General features: G+C 42.8%; 2 protein-coding genes across 2 annotated transcripts in view; one reads left to right on the plus strand and one right to left on the minus strand.

Annotated features, from left to right (window-relative positions):
* The first annotated feature begins 3,674 nt into the window (after positions 1-3,674).
* Positions 3,675-17,855, plus strand: part of UBXN4 (UBX domain protein 4) — a 47,769-nt gene continuing 33,588 nt past the window's right edge. Inside the window, exons 1-2 of the mRNA XM_054477881.1 lie at positions 3,675-7,882; positions 14,168-14,270. Of these exons, the coding sequence (XP_054333856.1) occupies positions 7,801-7,882; positions 14,168-14,270 (185 nt within the window). The 5' untranslated portion in view covers positions 3,675-7,800. The remainder of the gene's footprint in view (positions 7,883-14,167; positions 14,271-17,855) is intronic.
* Positions 7,660-8,577, minus strand: LOC134737680 (uncharacterized). Its single transcript, XM_063647422.1, has one exon. It carries the CDS (start codon positions 8,535-8,537, stop codon positions 8,079-8,081), a length of 459 nt encoding a protein of 152 aa, XP_063503492.1. The 5' UTR covers positions 8,538-8,577; the 3' UTR covers positions 7,660-8,078.

Consider the following 17,855-nt stretch of genomic DNA (forward strand, 5'->3'; position numbering starts at 1 on the left):
TGAATAATAGTATTGTCGGTTTAGAGGACCCAAGTGGGCAAAGAGAAGAAATGAATGTTGGAAAAGCAGGTTGGAGCCAGAATGCAGAGGATTTTGAATGGCTACAAACTTTGTTTTTGGAGGCACTACAGATGCACTGAAGTTTTTTTTTGTTTTTGTTTTTTGAGACACAGTCTCACTCTGTCGCCTAGGCTGGAGTGCAGTGGCACGATCTTGGCTCACTGCAACCTCTGCCTCCTGGGTTCAAGTGGTTCTCCTACCTCAGCCTCCTGAGTAGCTGTGATTGCAGGTGCACACCACCATGCCCGGCTAATTTTTGTATTTTTAGTAGAGACGGGGTTTCACCATGTTGGTCAAGCTGGTCTCGAACTCCTGATCTCGTGATCTGCCCCCCTCGACCTCCCAAAGTGCTAGGATTACAGGCATGAGCCACAGCGCCTGGCCGGCACTGAAGAGTTTTAAGCAGAAACATGCTAAAAATCAGGGAAGATGGATATGACATAATTGTGTGAGATAGACTGGAGAGAAGACAGAGTGGTTAGGAAAGCTGTATGAATCTTTCGGGCATCAGGTGATTAGGTATGTCTCTCAGCTGGGTTCACAGAAACAGAAGATCTGCTTGCAGGAGGTTGATAGGGAGTAAGCTACATGGGAAATAACATTGGTGAGATGCACCCAAAGACAGCCGGAGATGAGAAGCCCCTCAGAAGCCAAAATGAGGCAAGGGGCCCAGGCCTTTGTGTCCTCAGTGAAGCACCACTCCTGGAAAGGACACACTTTGGATATTCTCAACTGCTGGGGAGAGAGAGTGCCAGGATCCTGAAGATGGGGCACTATGGTATCCATTACAGTAGAAATTAAAAGGGTTTAAGATTAACACAAAACAATTGGAAGGCTTCTGTGACTGGTTTCATACAAGTAAAGGGAAGACTCTGGCTTCACTCTATGTGACAGAAGACACAAGGGTGTGTTGATTCGAGAAGGGATAGGGATATGTTCTTTTTTTTTTTTTTTTTTTTTTGAGACAGAATCTCTGTAGCCCAAGCTGAAGTGCAGTGGCACGATCTCAGCTCACTGCAACCTCTGCCTCCCTGGCTCAAGAGATTCTTGTGCCTCAGCCTCCCGAGTAGCTGGGACTACAGGCAACCGCCACCATGCCTGGCTAATTTTTTGTATTTTAGTAGACACGAGGTTTCACCATGTTGCCCAGGATGGTCTCGAATTCCTGAGCTCAGGCAATCCGCTCCCCTTGGCCTCCCAAAGTGCTGAGATTATAGGCGTGAGCCACCATGCCCGGCCGACAGGGGTTATGTTCTAATTGAATTTTATAATATCAGACTTCAGGACTCAAGAATCTTTTCCATAATCTCTGACTGCTTTCCCTCCCAGAAAGCATAACGTTTTGTTATTTTATTTTGTTTTATTTTATTTTATTTTATTTTATTTTTTGAGACGCAGGCTGTAGTGCAGTGGCAGGATCTCAGCTCACTATAGCCTCCTCCTCCCGAGTTCAAGCGATTCTTTTCTCTCAGTCTCCCGAGTAGCTGGGATTACAGACGTGTGCCACCATGCCCGGCTAATTTTTGTAATTTTATTAGAGATGGGGTTTCACAATGTTGGCCAGGCTATTCTCGAACTGCTGACCTCAAGTGATCTGCCAGCCTCGGCCTCCCAAAGCTCTGGGATTACAGTTGTGAGCCACCGTGCCTGGCCACGTTTTATTTATATTTGTTTATTTATTTATTTATTATTTATTTTGAGATGGAGTTTCGCTCTTGTCACCCAGGCTAGAGTGCAATAATGCGATCTCGGCTCACTGCAACCTCCTCCTCCCAGGTTCAAGGGATTCTCCTGCCTCAGCCTCCCGAGTAGTTGGAACTATAGGCGCCCATCAACATGCCTAGCTAATTTTTGTATTTTTAGTAGAGACAGGGTTTTGCCATGTTGGCCAGGCTGGTCTTGAACTCCTACCTCAGGTGATCCGCCTGTCTCGGCCTCCCAAAGTGCTGGGATTATAGGCATAAGCCACCACCCCCAGCCAACATTTTAAAACTCCATATTGCTGACCTGTTTCCTGCCCACTCTGAGCCCTCCAGGCCATTGCTTCCCCTGTACCATTTTGTTTTTTTGTTTCTCCTTTCTGCATTTCTTTCCCTCCCCAATTTATTTATTTATTTATTTATTTATTTATTTATTTATTTATTTATTTTTGAGACCAAGTCTCACTCTGTTGCCTAGGCTGGAGTGCAGTGGTGTGATCTCAGCTCACTGTAACCTCCGCCTCCTGGACTCAGGTGATTCTCATGCTTCAGCCTCCCGAGTAGCTGGGACTATAGGCATGAGCCACCACACCTGGCTAATTTTTATATTTTTAGTAGAAACGGGGTTTCACCATGTTTGCCAGGCTGGCCTTGAACGCCTGACCTCAGGTGATCCACCTGTCTCAGCTTCCCAAAGTGAGCCACGGCACCCGTCCCCCAACCAATTTAGACTCCATGTTCCATCACATTGTTTGTTCCATTGCTAATCTCCTAAACTTCTTTTTCATTTGTTCTTTCTCCCACTGCCTAGCACCTAAAACCCTGGATAAATCCAAGTCTCCACTTTCTCCACGCCTGCCCTCAGGGATTAAGTGACCGCTGAAGAAAATTATACAATTGGGCAAATTCAAGACCACCAATTTCACAGTCCCTTCTGCACTGTTTGGCACACTGTGTTTCCCTAGTCCACTTGCCCTCCAACACTCAACATTACTTCAAACCTTGTTTCCTTGTACTCAGGGCGCCAATTTCCTTACCCCACCTTACTCTCAGCAAATAACCTCTCCTTCATAGAAAAAACAGCTAAAGCTTTCACGTAAAATCTTCCTCAAATTATTGTTTTGAAATGTATAAACATATTTATATCTTTTTTTTAAATAAACTTATTTATATCTGAAGTTATTTTTTCGGCCAGGTGTGGTGACTCACGCCAGTAATCCCAGCACTTTGGGAGGCTGAAGTGGGTGGAATGCTTGAGCTCAGGAGTTTGAGACCAGCCTGGGCAACATGGTAAGACCCTGTCTCTACTAAAAATACAAAACAAAACAACAACAACAACAAAAATACATAAGTTATTTTTTCTTTCCTGTGTCTGTTAAAATGGGAAGGGTATCTCTTCTATCTGCCTGTGTTCTGGATCCCACCCCAGACTGTTTAGAATGGTGGTAATTATAAGAAGCAAGATCCAACTTCCAGTAGCCTAACTAGTGAGGACAGTTACTATCTCACAAAACAAGTCATATGGAGGCTGAGTAGTCCCAGAGTTGGTTCAGGAGCTCTGTGAGGTCATCATAGACACAAGTGCTTTCTAGATTCCATTCTGCCATTCTTAGAGCATAAGCAATGTCTTTCCTCATGGCCACAAGATGGCTGCAGCAGTACCTGGCATCATTTGCATATAACCACATCCAGCAAAGGAAGATTGTGCCTTCTTTTTTTCCTTTTTCTTTGAGACAGGGTCTCGCTCTGTCGCTCAGGCTGGAGTGCCATGGTGTGGACATGGCTCATTGCAACTTCAATCTCCTGGGCTCAAGCAATCCTTCCACCTCAGCCTCCTGAGGACTACAGGCACACACCACCACACCTGGCTAATTTTTTCTGTTTCTTTCTTTCTTTTTTTTTTTTTTTGTAGAGACAGTCTCACTATGTTGCCCAGGCTGGTCTCGAACTCTTGGCCTCAAGCAATCCTTCCATCTCAGCCTCCCAACATGTTGGGATTATAGGCATGAGCCACTGTGCCCAATCTGTGCTTTCTTCTATGTGTCTTTTATTAGGAAAGCTTTTCCTAGAAGTAGCCCCTCCCACCCCCTACCCTTCCTACAAGGTCTTACTGGCTTCAAAGGGAGGTTGAAAAGCCCAGTATCTGGCAGGTTGCTTTGTTGTTGTTGTTTGAGACAGCGTCTCACTCTGTAGCCCAGGCTGGAGTGCAGTGACGCAATCTCTGCTCACTGCAACCTCCGCCTCCCGGGTTCAAGCGATTCTCATGCCTCAGCCTCCCAAGCAGCTGAGATTACAGGTGCATGCCACCATGCCTGGCTAATTTTTGTATTTTTAGTAGAGATGGGGTTTCACCATGTTGGCCAGGCTGGTCTCGAACTCCTGACCTCAAGTGATCTGTCTGCCTCAGCCTCCCAATGTGCTGGGATTACAGGAGTGAGCTACTGCACCCAGCAGTTTTGCCTCTCAGTAGAAAATCAACTCTGTCAGGAAGGAATAATAGAAGGCATGGTAGAAGAATGACTGCTGGATCGGCCATCAACAGAATGTGCTGTATACCCCATTTTCCCTCCCATCTCCAGAGGGGCTTCCGTTATCTCATTTGTTCAATCTAAGACCAGTTCCTTTCCACTAGCATTTAATTTTGTGCAAATCTCTCCCATCTTTAAAAAGCTGTCTTTTCAAATCCAAATTCCTGTCCAGCTAATGTTCCTTTCTTCCTCCTCACCTTCACATGCACTGACTCTTTACCTCCCCTTACTTTTCAACCTTCTGCCATCTGGCTTCTGTACACAAGAACCATGAGAATTGCTCTTGCTAAGCTTAAAATGACCTCTGTGTTACCAAAAACAATGGACATTTTTTAGTCTCTCATCTTAATTGACCCAACAGCAGCATTCCACACCACTGCTTCTCCTTTCTTAAAATTCTCTCTACCCTTGGCTTCTTTGATATCACACACTCTCCCATTTTCTTCCACCACCCCACACTCTGCCTTTCCTGCTGAGTCTCTTTTACTGGTTTATACTTTTTAATACAACCCTATAAACGTTGGAGGCCCTAAGACCTCAATCATGCTCGTGTCTCACCTCACTTTGCACCATCTCCCTAAGTGATGGTATCGTTATCTTCCAGTGCCTCATTGATCCCCTGTATGTAGATAAATCTCACTTTCCTATCTCTAGTTAAGAACTGTTATCTGAGCTCCAAGACTAACAGCTATCTGCCTACTTAACACCGCCATGTGACTATCTCTCTAGTACTCCAAACACATGTTTAATATTGAACTCACACCTTCATGAACAACCTCCCCACCATTCTTCACTTCTTTCAGTGTTGCCTATCTCAGTACCATCTTCTTTATGATTTCCCAAGGCAGATACCCCAAATCTCTCTCTCTCTCTCTCTTTTATTTTAGAGATGGGGTCTTGCTCTGTCACCCAAGCTGGAGTGCGGTGGTGCAGTCATGGCTCACTGCAGCCTCAAACTCCGGGTTCAAGCCATCCTCCTGCCTTGGCCTCCCAAAGTGCTTGGGTTACAGGCATGAGCTACCACACCTGGCCACAAAATCCCTTCTTGAGTCCTTCTTCCTCAACCTCAACAACATATATTGGGTCTGTCTCCAGAATATCAAAAGTATCCACTTCACTGTCTCCCTTATGTTAATACATGAATAAGTACCTCTTACCTGGTCTATTCACATTCAGCCATTCCACTTCAAATCCAATCTATTCAATTGCTATGCTACAATTTAAAAATGGAAGTCTTATATGTATCTGTGTATTTATTTATTTATTTTTGAGATGTAGTCTCGCTCTTTCGCCAGGCTGGTTGGCAGTGGCCCCATCTTGGCTCACTACAACCTCCACCTCCTAGGTTCAAGCAATTCTCCTGCCTCAGCCTCCTGAGTAGCTAGGATTACAGGCGTGTGCTACCACGCCCAGCTAATTTTTGTATTTTTAGTAGAGCTGGGGTTTCACCATGTTGGTCAGGCTGGTCTCGAACTGCTGACCTCGTGATCTGCCCGCCTTGGCCTCCCAAAGTGCTGGGATTACAGGCGTGAGCCATTGTGCCTGGCCAGCTTTTCTGTTTAAAAATTTTCAATGGCTTCCTGTAATCCTTAGAAAAATGTCTTAAAATTTTTAACATGATTTTCAAGACTCTGTATCATCTGATCCTTGCCTAGCTTTCCAGCTTCACTTGTACCACACTCCTCTTCCTATGTTATAGCCACAGTGGGCATTTTTTAGTTCTGCAAGTGCACTGTGTTTGCTTGCTTCAGAGCCTCACACTGTTGCTTGCTCCATGTGGAATGGCCTTCTCCTTCACCTACCTAGAGTTCCCCGACATGTCATTTCCTCATGAAGGCCCTTTCTGACTCCACTAGTCCATGTTCGGTCCCATCCTCATACACTTCTGTAGCACTCTGAATTACCCTTCTGTGACATTCATCATCACTCATAATCATTTATTCAATGTCTGTCTTCCTGACTAGACTGTACAGTCACAAAGATAGGGCCTTTTTCTGACTGCCTCACCTCCTTATCAGTGCCAGGCACAATGCCTAGCTCATAATAGATGAGTGATAAACACTTGACAAATGAATATAAAACTATGAAGGATTCTTATTTAATTCTAAAATTAGAGATAATTAAAGACATAGTTCTATTGGAATAATTTCTAGATTGATCGAATTTCAAGAAGTCCATTAAAGTTGATGTTAAAAGTCAATTCTAATTTTTCTATAGGACTGTTGTCCTATAGAAGCAACTGTCCGTAATCAGCATTATGTCTCAGTTTATAATAACACTATATACGAGAGGCCTGATTGGGAAAAAAAAGTACAAAAATCGGAGTGCAAATAATTAGCTATTTGTAGGAAAGTTGGTATATTCAGATGTATCACTTCCTTTATGTTGCAAAGATTGTCAGATAGATGTACTGCTGGAGGATAAATTTAATTGATGTAGAATTTAACATAATAGTATATGCAACTTTAAATAAACCATGCAAGCCTTTAGCTAATAGTTATTACAGACCATGTGATTTCATGAAAAGTATTAAATATGGATCAGTTTTCATTTAATGGCAGCCAATCACAAAGCGCCACATCTTAATTATAGGACATTCTCCCAGAAAATTGGAAAATAAATCACTATCTAGTCTGTTTTGTATTAGCATGGAAAGTAGCTGGAAAATAAATGATCTATTCTCTGCTTTTGTGTTACTTTAAAAAGTAGCTGTGGCAATAGCCTAACGCATTTTGAAGCTTTGGAATGATCTCTATCCAGTGTCTAGGAAATTGCTGAAGGCCTGCGTTCTACCAATTCCTCCGCTTAGGCACATGGACTACAGGTTATTACAGAAGGTGACTTGCGGTTTTTATCCTGTTTTTCCGCAAGGTTGAGCTACGTTCAGAAGAAATCAAAGCCTCGGAGTTAATCCCTACAAAGCCCATTTAGTTCCATGCGAGGACTATTTCCTCCACACTGAGAGTCTCAACGAGGCCGAGAATAGCATATGCCAGTTGGAGTGACACTTATTTCTCCCTCTCCCCTTTATAGAATGTGCAGTGGCCCTCACTGCTGCCCCCTTTAGCCGTGCCTCAGAACCCACAGTTACATGCTCCACAATATGGAGGCGAAAAAGCCTAAGAGGACTACAATTCCCATCATGCCTCACTGCAGGCGCCGCCGACGTGTCTTAGCGGTTAGTCATCCTTCCTACCGCCTTCCTCCACTTCCTGGACTGCGCGACAGGAGGCCTAGCGGGCGCGCGCACGCACCACCGACTCGCCAACGAGAGAAGGCCCTGGGGCACGGACAGCGACGGGTTGCGTCATGTGACGTGAGGTGTTCTCGCGCGCGGTAGCGCGCGTCTCCGGGTGCCGCTGACGGGAGTGCGCGCTTCTGCGGAGTCGGTGGTGGGGGCCGAACCAGCCGAGGTTGCGGGGGCCGCAGAGCAGGACGAAGACGGAGGGCGGAGCCGGCTTCGGGACTGCGGAGACTACACACCGAGCGAGCGCCTGGGCCCGAAGGGAGCGATGCTGTGGTTCCAGGGCGCCATTCCGGCCGCCATCGCGACGGCCAAAAGGAGCGGCGCGGTCTTCGTGGTGTTCGTGGCAGGTGAAGGAGGCAGGGGTTCGAGAGGCGGCCGGGACACCCTTCCGGCCTACCTTCATCCTCTTGTATACCTCAGCCGCCGGCCCGCCCTCCCCGAGACGCGGGCGCTTGTCGGCTCGCACAACTGCCACTACTACCCCGCGCCCCAGGGACGGCTGCGACTCCGCCGCCAGATCCCCCACAGGGGCCAAGCAGACCCTCAGCGCCCTGCTCCTTCAGGCCCCGGGCGCCCCCAGCCTTTCCTCAGTGTCCGAGAGGCCCGGGCTGCCGGCCCGTGGCTGTTAAGCGCCTCCCCGGTTCGTTTGAGATACAGCGGGCCTGGCCCTACCGCTGCCTCTCCCGGCACCCGGGCCGGAGGCACCGTCTGGCGCTGGTCTCCAAAGCGCCCCAAGGCCCGCCGAAATCTCCCCGCTCGGGGCGACGGACGCGGCCAGCAGGCCCCAGCCGCCCAGCCCGCTTCGTCGCCCCGAGCCTCTCCCCTGCGCAGCCAGACCCCCGCGACCCTCTCCCTGACGTCCCTCTCTGTCTCCAAGGATCCTCTTTGGGCTGCTAGAACGCCCGTTTCGTTACTACTGTTTAGTTGGAGGTAGGAACGGGCCATTAGGCAAGCAGTTGGGTTGTAATTAGTTGTGGACTGTCGGGAAGAAAGCTGTGTCATCGATAAGCAACAAAGAGAAACCACCTGATGTTCACGGTTACTGGTGTTAGTACGTTCCTGAAACGTAAACTTTTGAGCTGAATAGAGGTTTAATTTTTTTTAATGGCAGTCTTGGTAGGGGATCTAGTGTGAAATAATGTTGCAAGTTTAAAAATAATCCATTAGTTTCAAAGAAAATAGACGTTCAGTCCTTGGTTTCTTCCCTTTGTTGTCTTCCTAGGCTAAAATCTACACGACTTTGAGAACGTTTATTAACTCATATATTCTATGTTGCTCTGGGTTATTTTGCTCCGTATTCTCCTGTTTTATTACTGAAATCTTGTAGATTTACAGTGAACTCCCTGCCTCTACGGTTCTGCTCATTCTCATTACATGGACCAAATCAATGTTTGTGGCTATTGTTAATTTGAGGTGTATTTCTTCAACTATTTGTGTTTAATAACGGTTTATTCATAATTAACTCACGTCTTTTAATAGCTCTATAACTTTATGCACTGCAGTGCAGAACGAATTACTGAAATGTGAATGTCATTTAGCATTAAATTTGGAATTTATAATTGTTTTGTTACGCTAAGTTTTTAGTTCAATGCTGTTTATTAGAAGAGCTTGAATAGTTTAGATTCTGTGATGCTGTCTGGGGGTTATATTATACTTTACATAAATTAATTCTGTAATCCCGTAAGGAAAAAAATGGATTGAAAATGAAAGGAAAAGTAAATGACACTATGCTTATTGTGTACAGTAGTAGGTTTTTGACATTTTAAATTGTTTTTCTCCTAATATCTCAGTTGATCCTTGCGGTAAATAGAACGGGTTTAATTATCCCCATTTTATAGATTAGGCACTTAGGTCAGCAGTCACAAAGTGACTTGCACTAGGGTCACGAAAAGGATTTACATGTTGTCTTAACGGTCAAATTTTTTAGTAGCTTCAAAAAAACTGGCTTTTTTGTTTCTTAAGGAAGAAACTGAACAATTGTAAATTGGTGATTTAAATTGGTATAGAAATCAGAAATCTAGAATTATGGTAGTCATGTTTTTGAACAAATGTCCAGACATTCCTAGAAGGCACTCTTGAGGTAAATCAGTTAATTTAAAAAAAGAAACGAGAGATTTTTATTAACAAATATTAATATTTGGAAACTCTAGTACAAATTATTGGAATAGTTAAATAAAGTTATAGGTCTTGCCTTTCGGGGCTTTGTGTATATATATACTTGAATTAATTTTTTACTGATGAGCATGTATTACATGTATTTAGAATATAATGACTCTTGAATGTTTGCAGGAAGACTGTTAGCAATCTCACAAAGGAGTCTCTGTCTGTCCCTTGACCTGTTCCAAAATACAGCTAGCTTTTTTAGAGCTTTAGCCAGTTAATCCCCAAGACTAAGTAGGATTAGTGTCACTCTAGGAATATGTAGATACTGGACTCATGAAACCAAAACACAGATTGCTTAGAGCTTTCTTCATAACTCTGAAGCCAGAACTCGTGATTTTCTTAGGTCTGAGACCTCAGTAATAATATACCAACTTAATGGAAAATTTGAAAGATGTCTTTATAGCTGGAAGAAGTGATCTCAGGAGTACACTTTGGTTCATAGAACTGTTCAAGTGGGAAACGTTTTAGGCAAGTTGTCTTTAGTTAGTGACATTTTCATGGATGAATTAAAGAATATTGTAGAGTTGATGTTAGGAGACTGGAGAGATTACTACTACTTCAGCTAACAAATTAATATGATTTTCAAAGTATTGTGGCTGTGTAAAGTAAGTAAAACAAAACGATATTCATTTAATACTTGAGAAGGTAGAATAATCTGACAAGGAGACTGAAGCAAAGGTATCTGTTCACTGGCTAATGTTGCTAGGTAGGTAGGCTAAACTTTGTTAATGACAGACGCCATTTTCTGCCTTTTTTAGTGAATGTAGACCACAGAAGCCTTTAGGTTTTGAGCAGTTGAGATTTTTTTTACATCGGAAAGACTGGCTGTATGAGGGTCTGCAACTCTTTGCTTCTGAGTTCGTGTTGTTCTCTTTAAGTGCCTTCGCTTAGGATACTGCCGATACAAAGGATATGATGTTTTCTCCTAAAATCTTAGGCCCACCTAACTTTATAGTTGATAATTTGATTAAAAATAAGAAAAGAAAGATACCAGAATTAGCAATCAGTCATCCCACTTAGTAGTAGTAGGAAAGTTGTCATTAAGCATTGGGTAATTCCATTCAGCTTTCCACCACTGCTGTTCAAGCAGCTGCTGCCACCACTAGGCTGAGTCTAGGACAGACACTGCCAGTGGGGTTGAGACATCTGGGACCCTAATCACATGGTACAGTATAGGTGAGGGAGTGATGCACCAGCCTCACAAGAAGCAAGATTTATACTTTCAGCTACTTACGTGATATCCCTGTTTAGATCCTCCCGGGATTCTCAAGCCTAAACGTGTAAGTACTGCCTAAACCTGTGTTTCTCTCCCAGTGTTCTGCATCTGAGTGGCACTGCCATACATCTGGTTGGATAAACCATAAATGTGAGAGTCATCTTTGACTCTTAACTCTTCAGTCTCGTCTTGAGCTCCGGATTGTTCACAACATTCCAAATCACATAGGCCTTTCCCTACACACGTATTCCTTCTGCATGGTGAACTCTTCTGGCTGTTGGCATGGCTGAGCTCTCTTATCCTTTAGATTTTAGCTTAACTGTCACCTCAGAGAGGGCTTCTCTGACCATTATAAAGAGTTCTCTTGTTATTTTCTCTCATAGTTTTCTTTTTCGTAGCATTTATTACTGTAATTATGTATGGCGTCTATTTGTTTAAAAATGTTGTATACCATTAGATTTTAAGCTCTGTTGAAGGCAGACACCGTCTCATTTGGTGTATATTTAGTATACAGTTCAATGCCTAGAACAAAATAAATGCAATAAAATAGTGAACATATGAAAGAATGAATGGAAAGGATTTCTCACTCTTCACAGCCTTCTCTGAGAAGTGTTTGTGGTAAGAATATTCTCATATACTTATTTTTCTTTGGTAGGTGAGTCATTTATTTGGAATCTTACATCTCTCCTCATCAGATGGTTTCTGAAGATGCATTTAGAGTGATCTCACTTGCAAATAGTAACTTCTCGTTATTTTGCATCTTCAGCATCTAGGAGTCTGCTAATGGAGCATTCTTAATGGAGCATTTGGTCTGTGGATGCATTCTAGTCCCGTTTACTTTTCTTTTTTCTTTTTTTTTTTTTTTTGAGATGGAGTCTCACTCTGCCGCCAGGCTGGAGTGCAGTAGTGCAATCTCGGCTCAGTACAACCTCCACTTCCCTGGTTCAAGTAATTCTCCTGCCTCAGCCTCCCGAGTAGCTGAGACTACAGGCGTGTGCCACCACGCCCAGCTAATTTTTGTATTTTTAGTAGAGACGGGGTTTCACCGTGTTGGCCAGGATGGTCTAGATCTCTTGACCTCGTCATCCGCCCGCCTCAGCCTCACAAAGTGCTGGGATTACAGGCATGAGCCACCGCGCCCGACCCCCGTTTACTTTTCCATGGTCAAATTTCTGAAACTCCTATTTCTGGTATTCCTGAATCTCATCTCACAAAATATATGCAAATAAACAGCATTAGAGTCAATTATTATAGGCATGCCATCATACTTACTATATTAGGCATTTAGCTATTCCACAGAGTACTTATTGGGTGCCTACTATGTTTTGTAGAGATTTTAGTCTTGTCAGTAAATAAAATGGAACCAATCCTTGCCTTCATGGAACCTTCATTCTAGTTAGGGGAGACAGATACTAGTAAACATAATTAAAAATGCATAGTATATTGGAAGGTGATAAGTAATACAGAAAAACAGAACAGGAGGTAAGGGAGCTTTGGGAATGTCTCAAGAGTGTAATTTTAAAGTGAGTGATTAGGGGAGTTGTAATATTAAAGTGGGTGATTAAGTATCAGCTTTATTGAGCTGATATTTGAGCAAAGTTTTAAAGGAGTTGGAAGTTAACCATGTAGTTATCTGGGGGAAGAACATTCCAGGCAGAGGAAACAACTAGTACGAAGACCTTATGGCTGAAGTGTCTTTCATATTTGAGGAATAGAAGGAAAAAGATAGCAAGAAAGGAAAAAGGAATGAGGTCACAGAGGTAGTTGGAGGCCTGATGTGTGGGGGCTTCTTACTTTGAGGAAAATGGGGAGCCGTTGTGTGATCTAAGCAGAGGGTTGATGTGATCTTTTTTTTTTTAGAGAAAGTTGCTGTGTTAAGAATAGACTTAACAGAAAGACCAATTTGGAGGCTTTTACTAGGCTTCCAGGTGAGATGTGATAGCTTGGATCAGGGTAGTAGTAGTGGAAGTGGTAAGAAATAGTTATATTCTTGATTTATTTTGGAGCTGGAGTCAGTTACAATCAAGGAAAACTAAAGTTTTTGGCCTGAGAACTGGAAGGATGGAGTTACCATAAATGAATAACTGCAATGAGGAAGGCCAAAGTGGATTAAATTGGCCTGGCCAACATAGTGAAACCCCGTCTCTACTAAAAATACAAAAAATTAGCTGGGCGTGGTAGCGGGCGCCTGTAATTACAGCTACTCAGGAGGCTGAGGCAGGAGAATCGCTTGAACCCGGGAGGCAGAGATTGCAGTGAGCCAAGATCGCACCATTGCACTACAACCTGGGCGACAAGAGTGAAACTCCATCTCAAAAAAAAAAAAAAAAAAATACAGAACATTTTCAGCATTCCAGAAGGCTCCTTCATGCTCTTTCTCAGTTGGTAGTACCTTTCCCCTCTATCAAAGTAGCCACTATACTGAATTCTGTCACCATAGATTAGTTATAGGTTAGCATACCTTTTATAATTAGCATACCTACAATAAAAGGCAAGTCCAAAATTGCAAACAGAATTGTACCTGCCTGTGTCTACCTTGGATTAATTTTGGAGTATAAATGCTGTGGAGTGGAGATGTTGAACTCAACAGAAAGCTGCCACATAAAGGACAGATATCAAACTTTTTATTTTTCTCTCTCTCTAGACGGTCTCACTCTGTCGCCCAGGCTGGAGTGCAGTGGCGCGATTTCCGCTCATTGCAACTTCCACCTTCCGAGTGCAAGCGATTCTCCTGCCTCAGCCTCCCATGTAGGTGGGATTACAGGCATGCGCCACCTCACCTGGCTAAGTAGAGGCGGGGTTTCACCGTGTTGGCCAGTGTGGTCTCAAATTCCTGGCCTCAGGTGATCTACCCGCCTCAGCCTCCCAAAGTGCTGGGATTATAGGCGTGAGCCACCGTGCCCAGCTCACAACTTTTATTTTTCTAAAATCTCATGTACAAAAGCCCAAATAGGCACTGCACCCATGACTACTTATTATTGTGGTACTTTTCGCATCATCATTTAGATGGCTTCTTTTATGAAATATTTTGTATCATTTAAATAGTCCAGTGTAGTTTGTTTTCATTGCTCTTCATGATGTGAACTGTGTATGCAGTCACACTTTTCATTTAGTGGAAAATTCAGTTTTCAAATTTGGCAGAAAGTGATATAGGTGGGATTATATTTTATTTGAAGTTTCCGTTTTCCAGGGAAAAAGAATTTGCAATCAGCAGATCCCAGCCTGGTATAAGAATTTTTGAAATGTTTTACAGGTGATGATGAACAGTCTACACAGATGGCTGCAAGTTGGGAAGATGATAAAGTTACAGAAGCATCTTCAAACAGTTTTGTTGCTATTAAAATCGATACCAAAAGGTTTGTTTATGTTTTAATATTTTATTAGTTTTAAAATTTATAAGTATTGTCTTTGATTTATAGTGATACTCTTGGACTATAAGAATGTTGATGTTGGGCTGGGCACTCCCAGCACTTTGGGAGACTGAGGTGGGAGGATTGCTTGAGCCCAGGAGTTAGAGGCTAGCCTGGGCAACATAGTGAGACCCTGTCTCTACAAAAAATAATAATAAAATTAGGAGTGTGGTGTGTGCCTGTGGTCCCAGCTACTTGGGAGACTGAGGGGAGGATCACTTGATCCCTGAAGATTGGGGCTACAGTGAGCTGTGATCATGCCACTGCATTCCAGCCTGGGCGACAGAGTCAAACTCTGTCTCAAAAAAAAAAAAGAATGTAGGCCAGGCACAGTGGCTCACGCCTGTAATCCCAGAACTTTGGGAGGCCAAGACAGGTGGATCACTTGAGGTCAGGAGTTTGAGACCAGTCTGGGCAACACAGTGAGACCCTGTCTCTACTAAAAAAAAAAATACAAAAATTAGCCAGGTGTGGTGGCACACGCCTGTAATCCCAGCTACTCGGGAGGCTGAGGTGAGAGGATCACTTGAGCCCAGGAGGTTGAAGTTGAGGCTGCAGTTAGCAGTGACTGCACCACTGCACTATAGCCTGGGTGAGAGAGCAAGACTGTCTCAAAAAAAAATGTTTATGCTATGTTTTTGGATATCTAAGGCATATTAGGAACTTAAATTCTGACTGCTGTTTGCTAAATTCATCATGAATCCTGCTGAAAAAACTTTAAGCTTTCCTACTCTACCAAGCAGCCATCTAACATGTACCAGGAATGCAAAAAGAACAGTGATCTCCAGCTTCTAAAAACTTGGAAGTAATGGTAAATCATACATTGAATATCTCTGAGAGGTTGATCACTTACTGTCTTGAATCCTATTTTTGGGAATGGAGTAATTTAATCAATGGAAATAAGGACATTTATAGGTTCCTCACAGTACCTGATGTCCACAAGTCTATTTTGTTTCTCCGTTCCTCCTCCCCATCTTTTAAACAAATTTTTATTATAGGAAGTTTCAAACATATATGAAAGTAATGTAGCAGTGTAATGTACCCCATGTACTTGTCTACTAGCTTTGGTAATTAACTCATGGTCAGTCTTATTTCATCTATACCCCCACCCATTTCCACTCAATCCAAATAATTTCTAAACAAATCACAGTCACTGTATCACTTCATCTGTAAATATTTTAGCATGTCTCTGAAATATAAGTATTGTTAATTTTTTAAGCATAACTATAATATTAATACTTCACAAACTAATAATAATTCTTTAATGTCAAATAACCAGCCAGTGTTCAACTTTTCAGTTGTCTCATCAAAGTTATAGTTTTATTACTTTATTGCAGTTTTTTAGTTCAAAATTATTCAAGGGCTACACATTAGGAAGCATTGATTTCTCTCAGTATGTAGGCCTCTCCTCCAACTCCCCTGCTCCTTGGAATTTATATTTTAAAGACACCAGGTCATTTGTTCTATACATTTGTTCTGTGGTTTCCTACAGTATGGATTTTGTTGACTGCAATGTGTTAGTGTCAAGTTGGTTCTTTCCTATTTTCTGTATTGATAGGTAGATTCAGGTTTGTTTCCCCTACCCTCATCCTGTCCTAAGACTACTTCATAGGTAGTGATGTGTCTTCCATCAGAAGACAGATAATACCCTGTTTTCTCTCTTTATGATGTTAGCAGCTATCAGTGATCATTACCTAAAAACATTATTATTTATTTTTTTCTTTGAAGCAGGATTTCACTATGTTGCCCAGGCTAGTCTTAAAATATTGGACTGAAGAGATCCTCCCATCTCAGCCTCCTGAATAGCTGTAGTTACAGGCATGCTTCACTGTGCCTGGTGCTGAAAACATTAATTCATTAGCACTTACAAAGTGGTATTCCTGTCTTTTTGATATTGATACTATCAGAATGAATAATGTGTTTGAAAATCACTGTCAAGATTAAAGCATTCAGAAATTTCTACTTGGGAGGCTGAGGCAGGAGAATGCTGTGAACCTGGGAGGCGGAGCTTGCAGTGAGCCGAGATTGCACCACTGCACTCCAGCCTGGGCAACAGAGCAAGACTCCGTCTCAAAAAAAATAAAAATAAAAAAATAAATTCAGAAATTTGCCTATAAGTTTGTAAACTTTATGTAAAAATTTTCTGTATTTACAAAAACATCAAGTCGTAGTATAGCCTGTCTCACAACAGTTACTGGACTATATATTTACTGAGTAGTTTTTAAAAAACAGAATCTGTCAATTTAAGTATATCTTTTTTTTTTTTTTTATTGTTCATCAGCTTCCTGAAGCACCTTCGAGAGTTGGCAGTGGCAAGAAGAATATAGGGATTTATAGGGAATGTGCAATACATGAGAATTCCAGAATTCTAGAGATTGTATACAGACTGATGTGTCTGGCATGTTTTTTTTGTTTGTTTTTTTTTTTTTTTTTTTTTTGGAGACGGAGTCTTGCTCTGTTGCCCAGGCTGGAGTGCAGTGGCGCGATCTCAGCTCACTGCAAGCTCCGCCTCCCGGGTTCACACACCATTCTCCTGCCTCAGCCTCCTGAGTAGCTGGGACTGCAGGTGCCCGCCACCATGCCCTGCTAATTTTTTTTTTTTTTTTGTATTTTTAGTAGAGACGGGATTTCACCATGGTCTCGATCTGCTGACCTTGTGATCCGCCTGCCTCGGCCTCCCAAAGTGCTGGGATTACACATATGAGCCACCGTGCCCAGCCGTGTCTGGTATTTTTAAAAATTAATTACTTTTTTTATTTTTTATTTTTTTTGAGACGGAGTCTTGCTCTGTAGCCCAGGCTGGAGTGCAGTAACGTGATCTCGGCACGCTGCAAGCTCCGCCTCCCGGGTTCACGGCATTCTCCTGCCTCAGCCTCCCAAGTAGCTGGGACTACAGGCGCCCACCACCACACCCGGCTGATTTTTAAAATAGTTTTAGTAGAGACAGGGTTTCACCGTGTTAGCCAGGATAGTCTCGATCTCCTGACCTCGTGATCCGCCTGCCTCGGCCTCCCAAAGTGCTGGGATTATAGGTGTGAGCCATCACGCCTGGCCTTAAAAACAAATTTCTATTAGCAGATGCAGGGATACCTGTATATAGTGATGGTTCATGTTTGTTTCACTATAGACTGCACACTGATAGAATCTAGTGTGCCTTTAAATTATGGAAAATAAATTTTCTTTATTTCATAATAACTAAGTCACCCAATGTTTTGGGAACGTTTTAGTGTATATGTATTTTTGGAGATAGTGTGCATTGAAAATAGATTAGTAGGAAATGCATAAAAAGTTTACAATTATTTCTGAGATGGTAGGATTTTTGGTAATTTTTTTCTTGATTTTTTACTGTTTTCAAATGTTTTTATGATAATAATGCTTTATATTTGGGCGAAAAAAGCAAATTCTAGTTCTTAGAAGCATTTGTTTGATTATTGGAAGCATCTACATTGATGAGTATCTCTTACTAGTCTTACAAATTCTCCCTCCCATCCCTGACCACTCAGCTCCCTTCTCTGGAGGGAACCAAATCAA

The sequence above is a fragment of the Pongo pygmaeus genome, chromosome 11 (assembly GCF_028885625.2).
Source record: "Pongo pygmaeus isolate AG05252 chromosome 11, NHGRI_mPonPyg2-v2.0_pri, whole genome shotgun sequence".
In the NCBI taxonomy this organism is placed as follows: domain Eukaryota; kingdom Metazoa; phylum Chordata; class Mammalia; order Primates; family Hominidae; genus Pongo; species Pongo pygmaeus.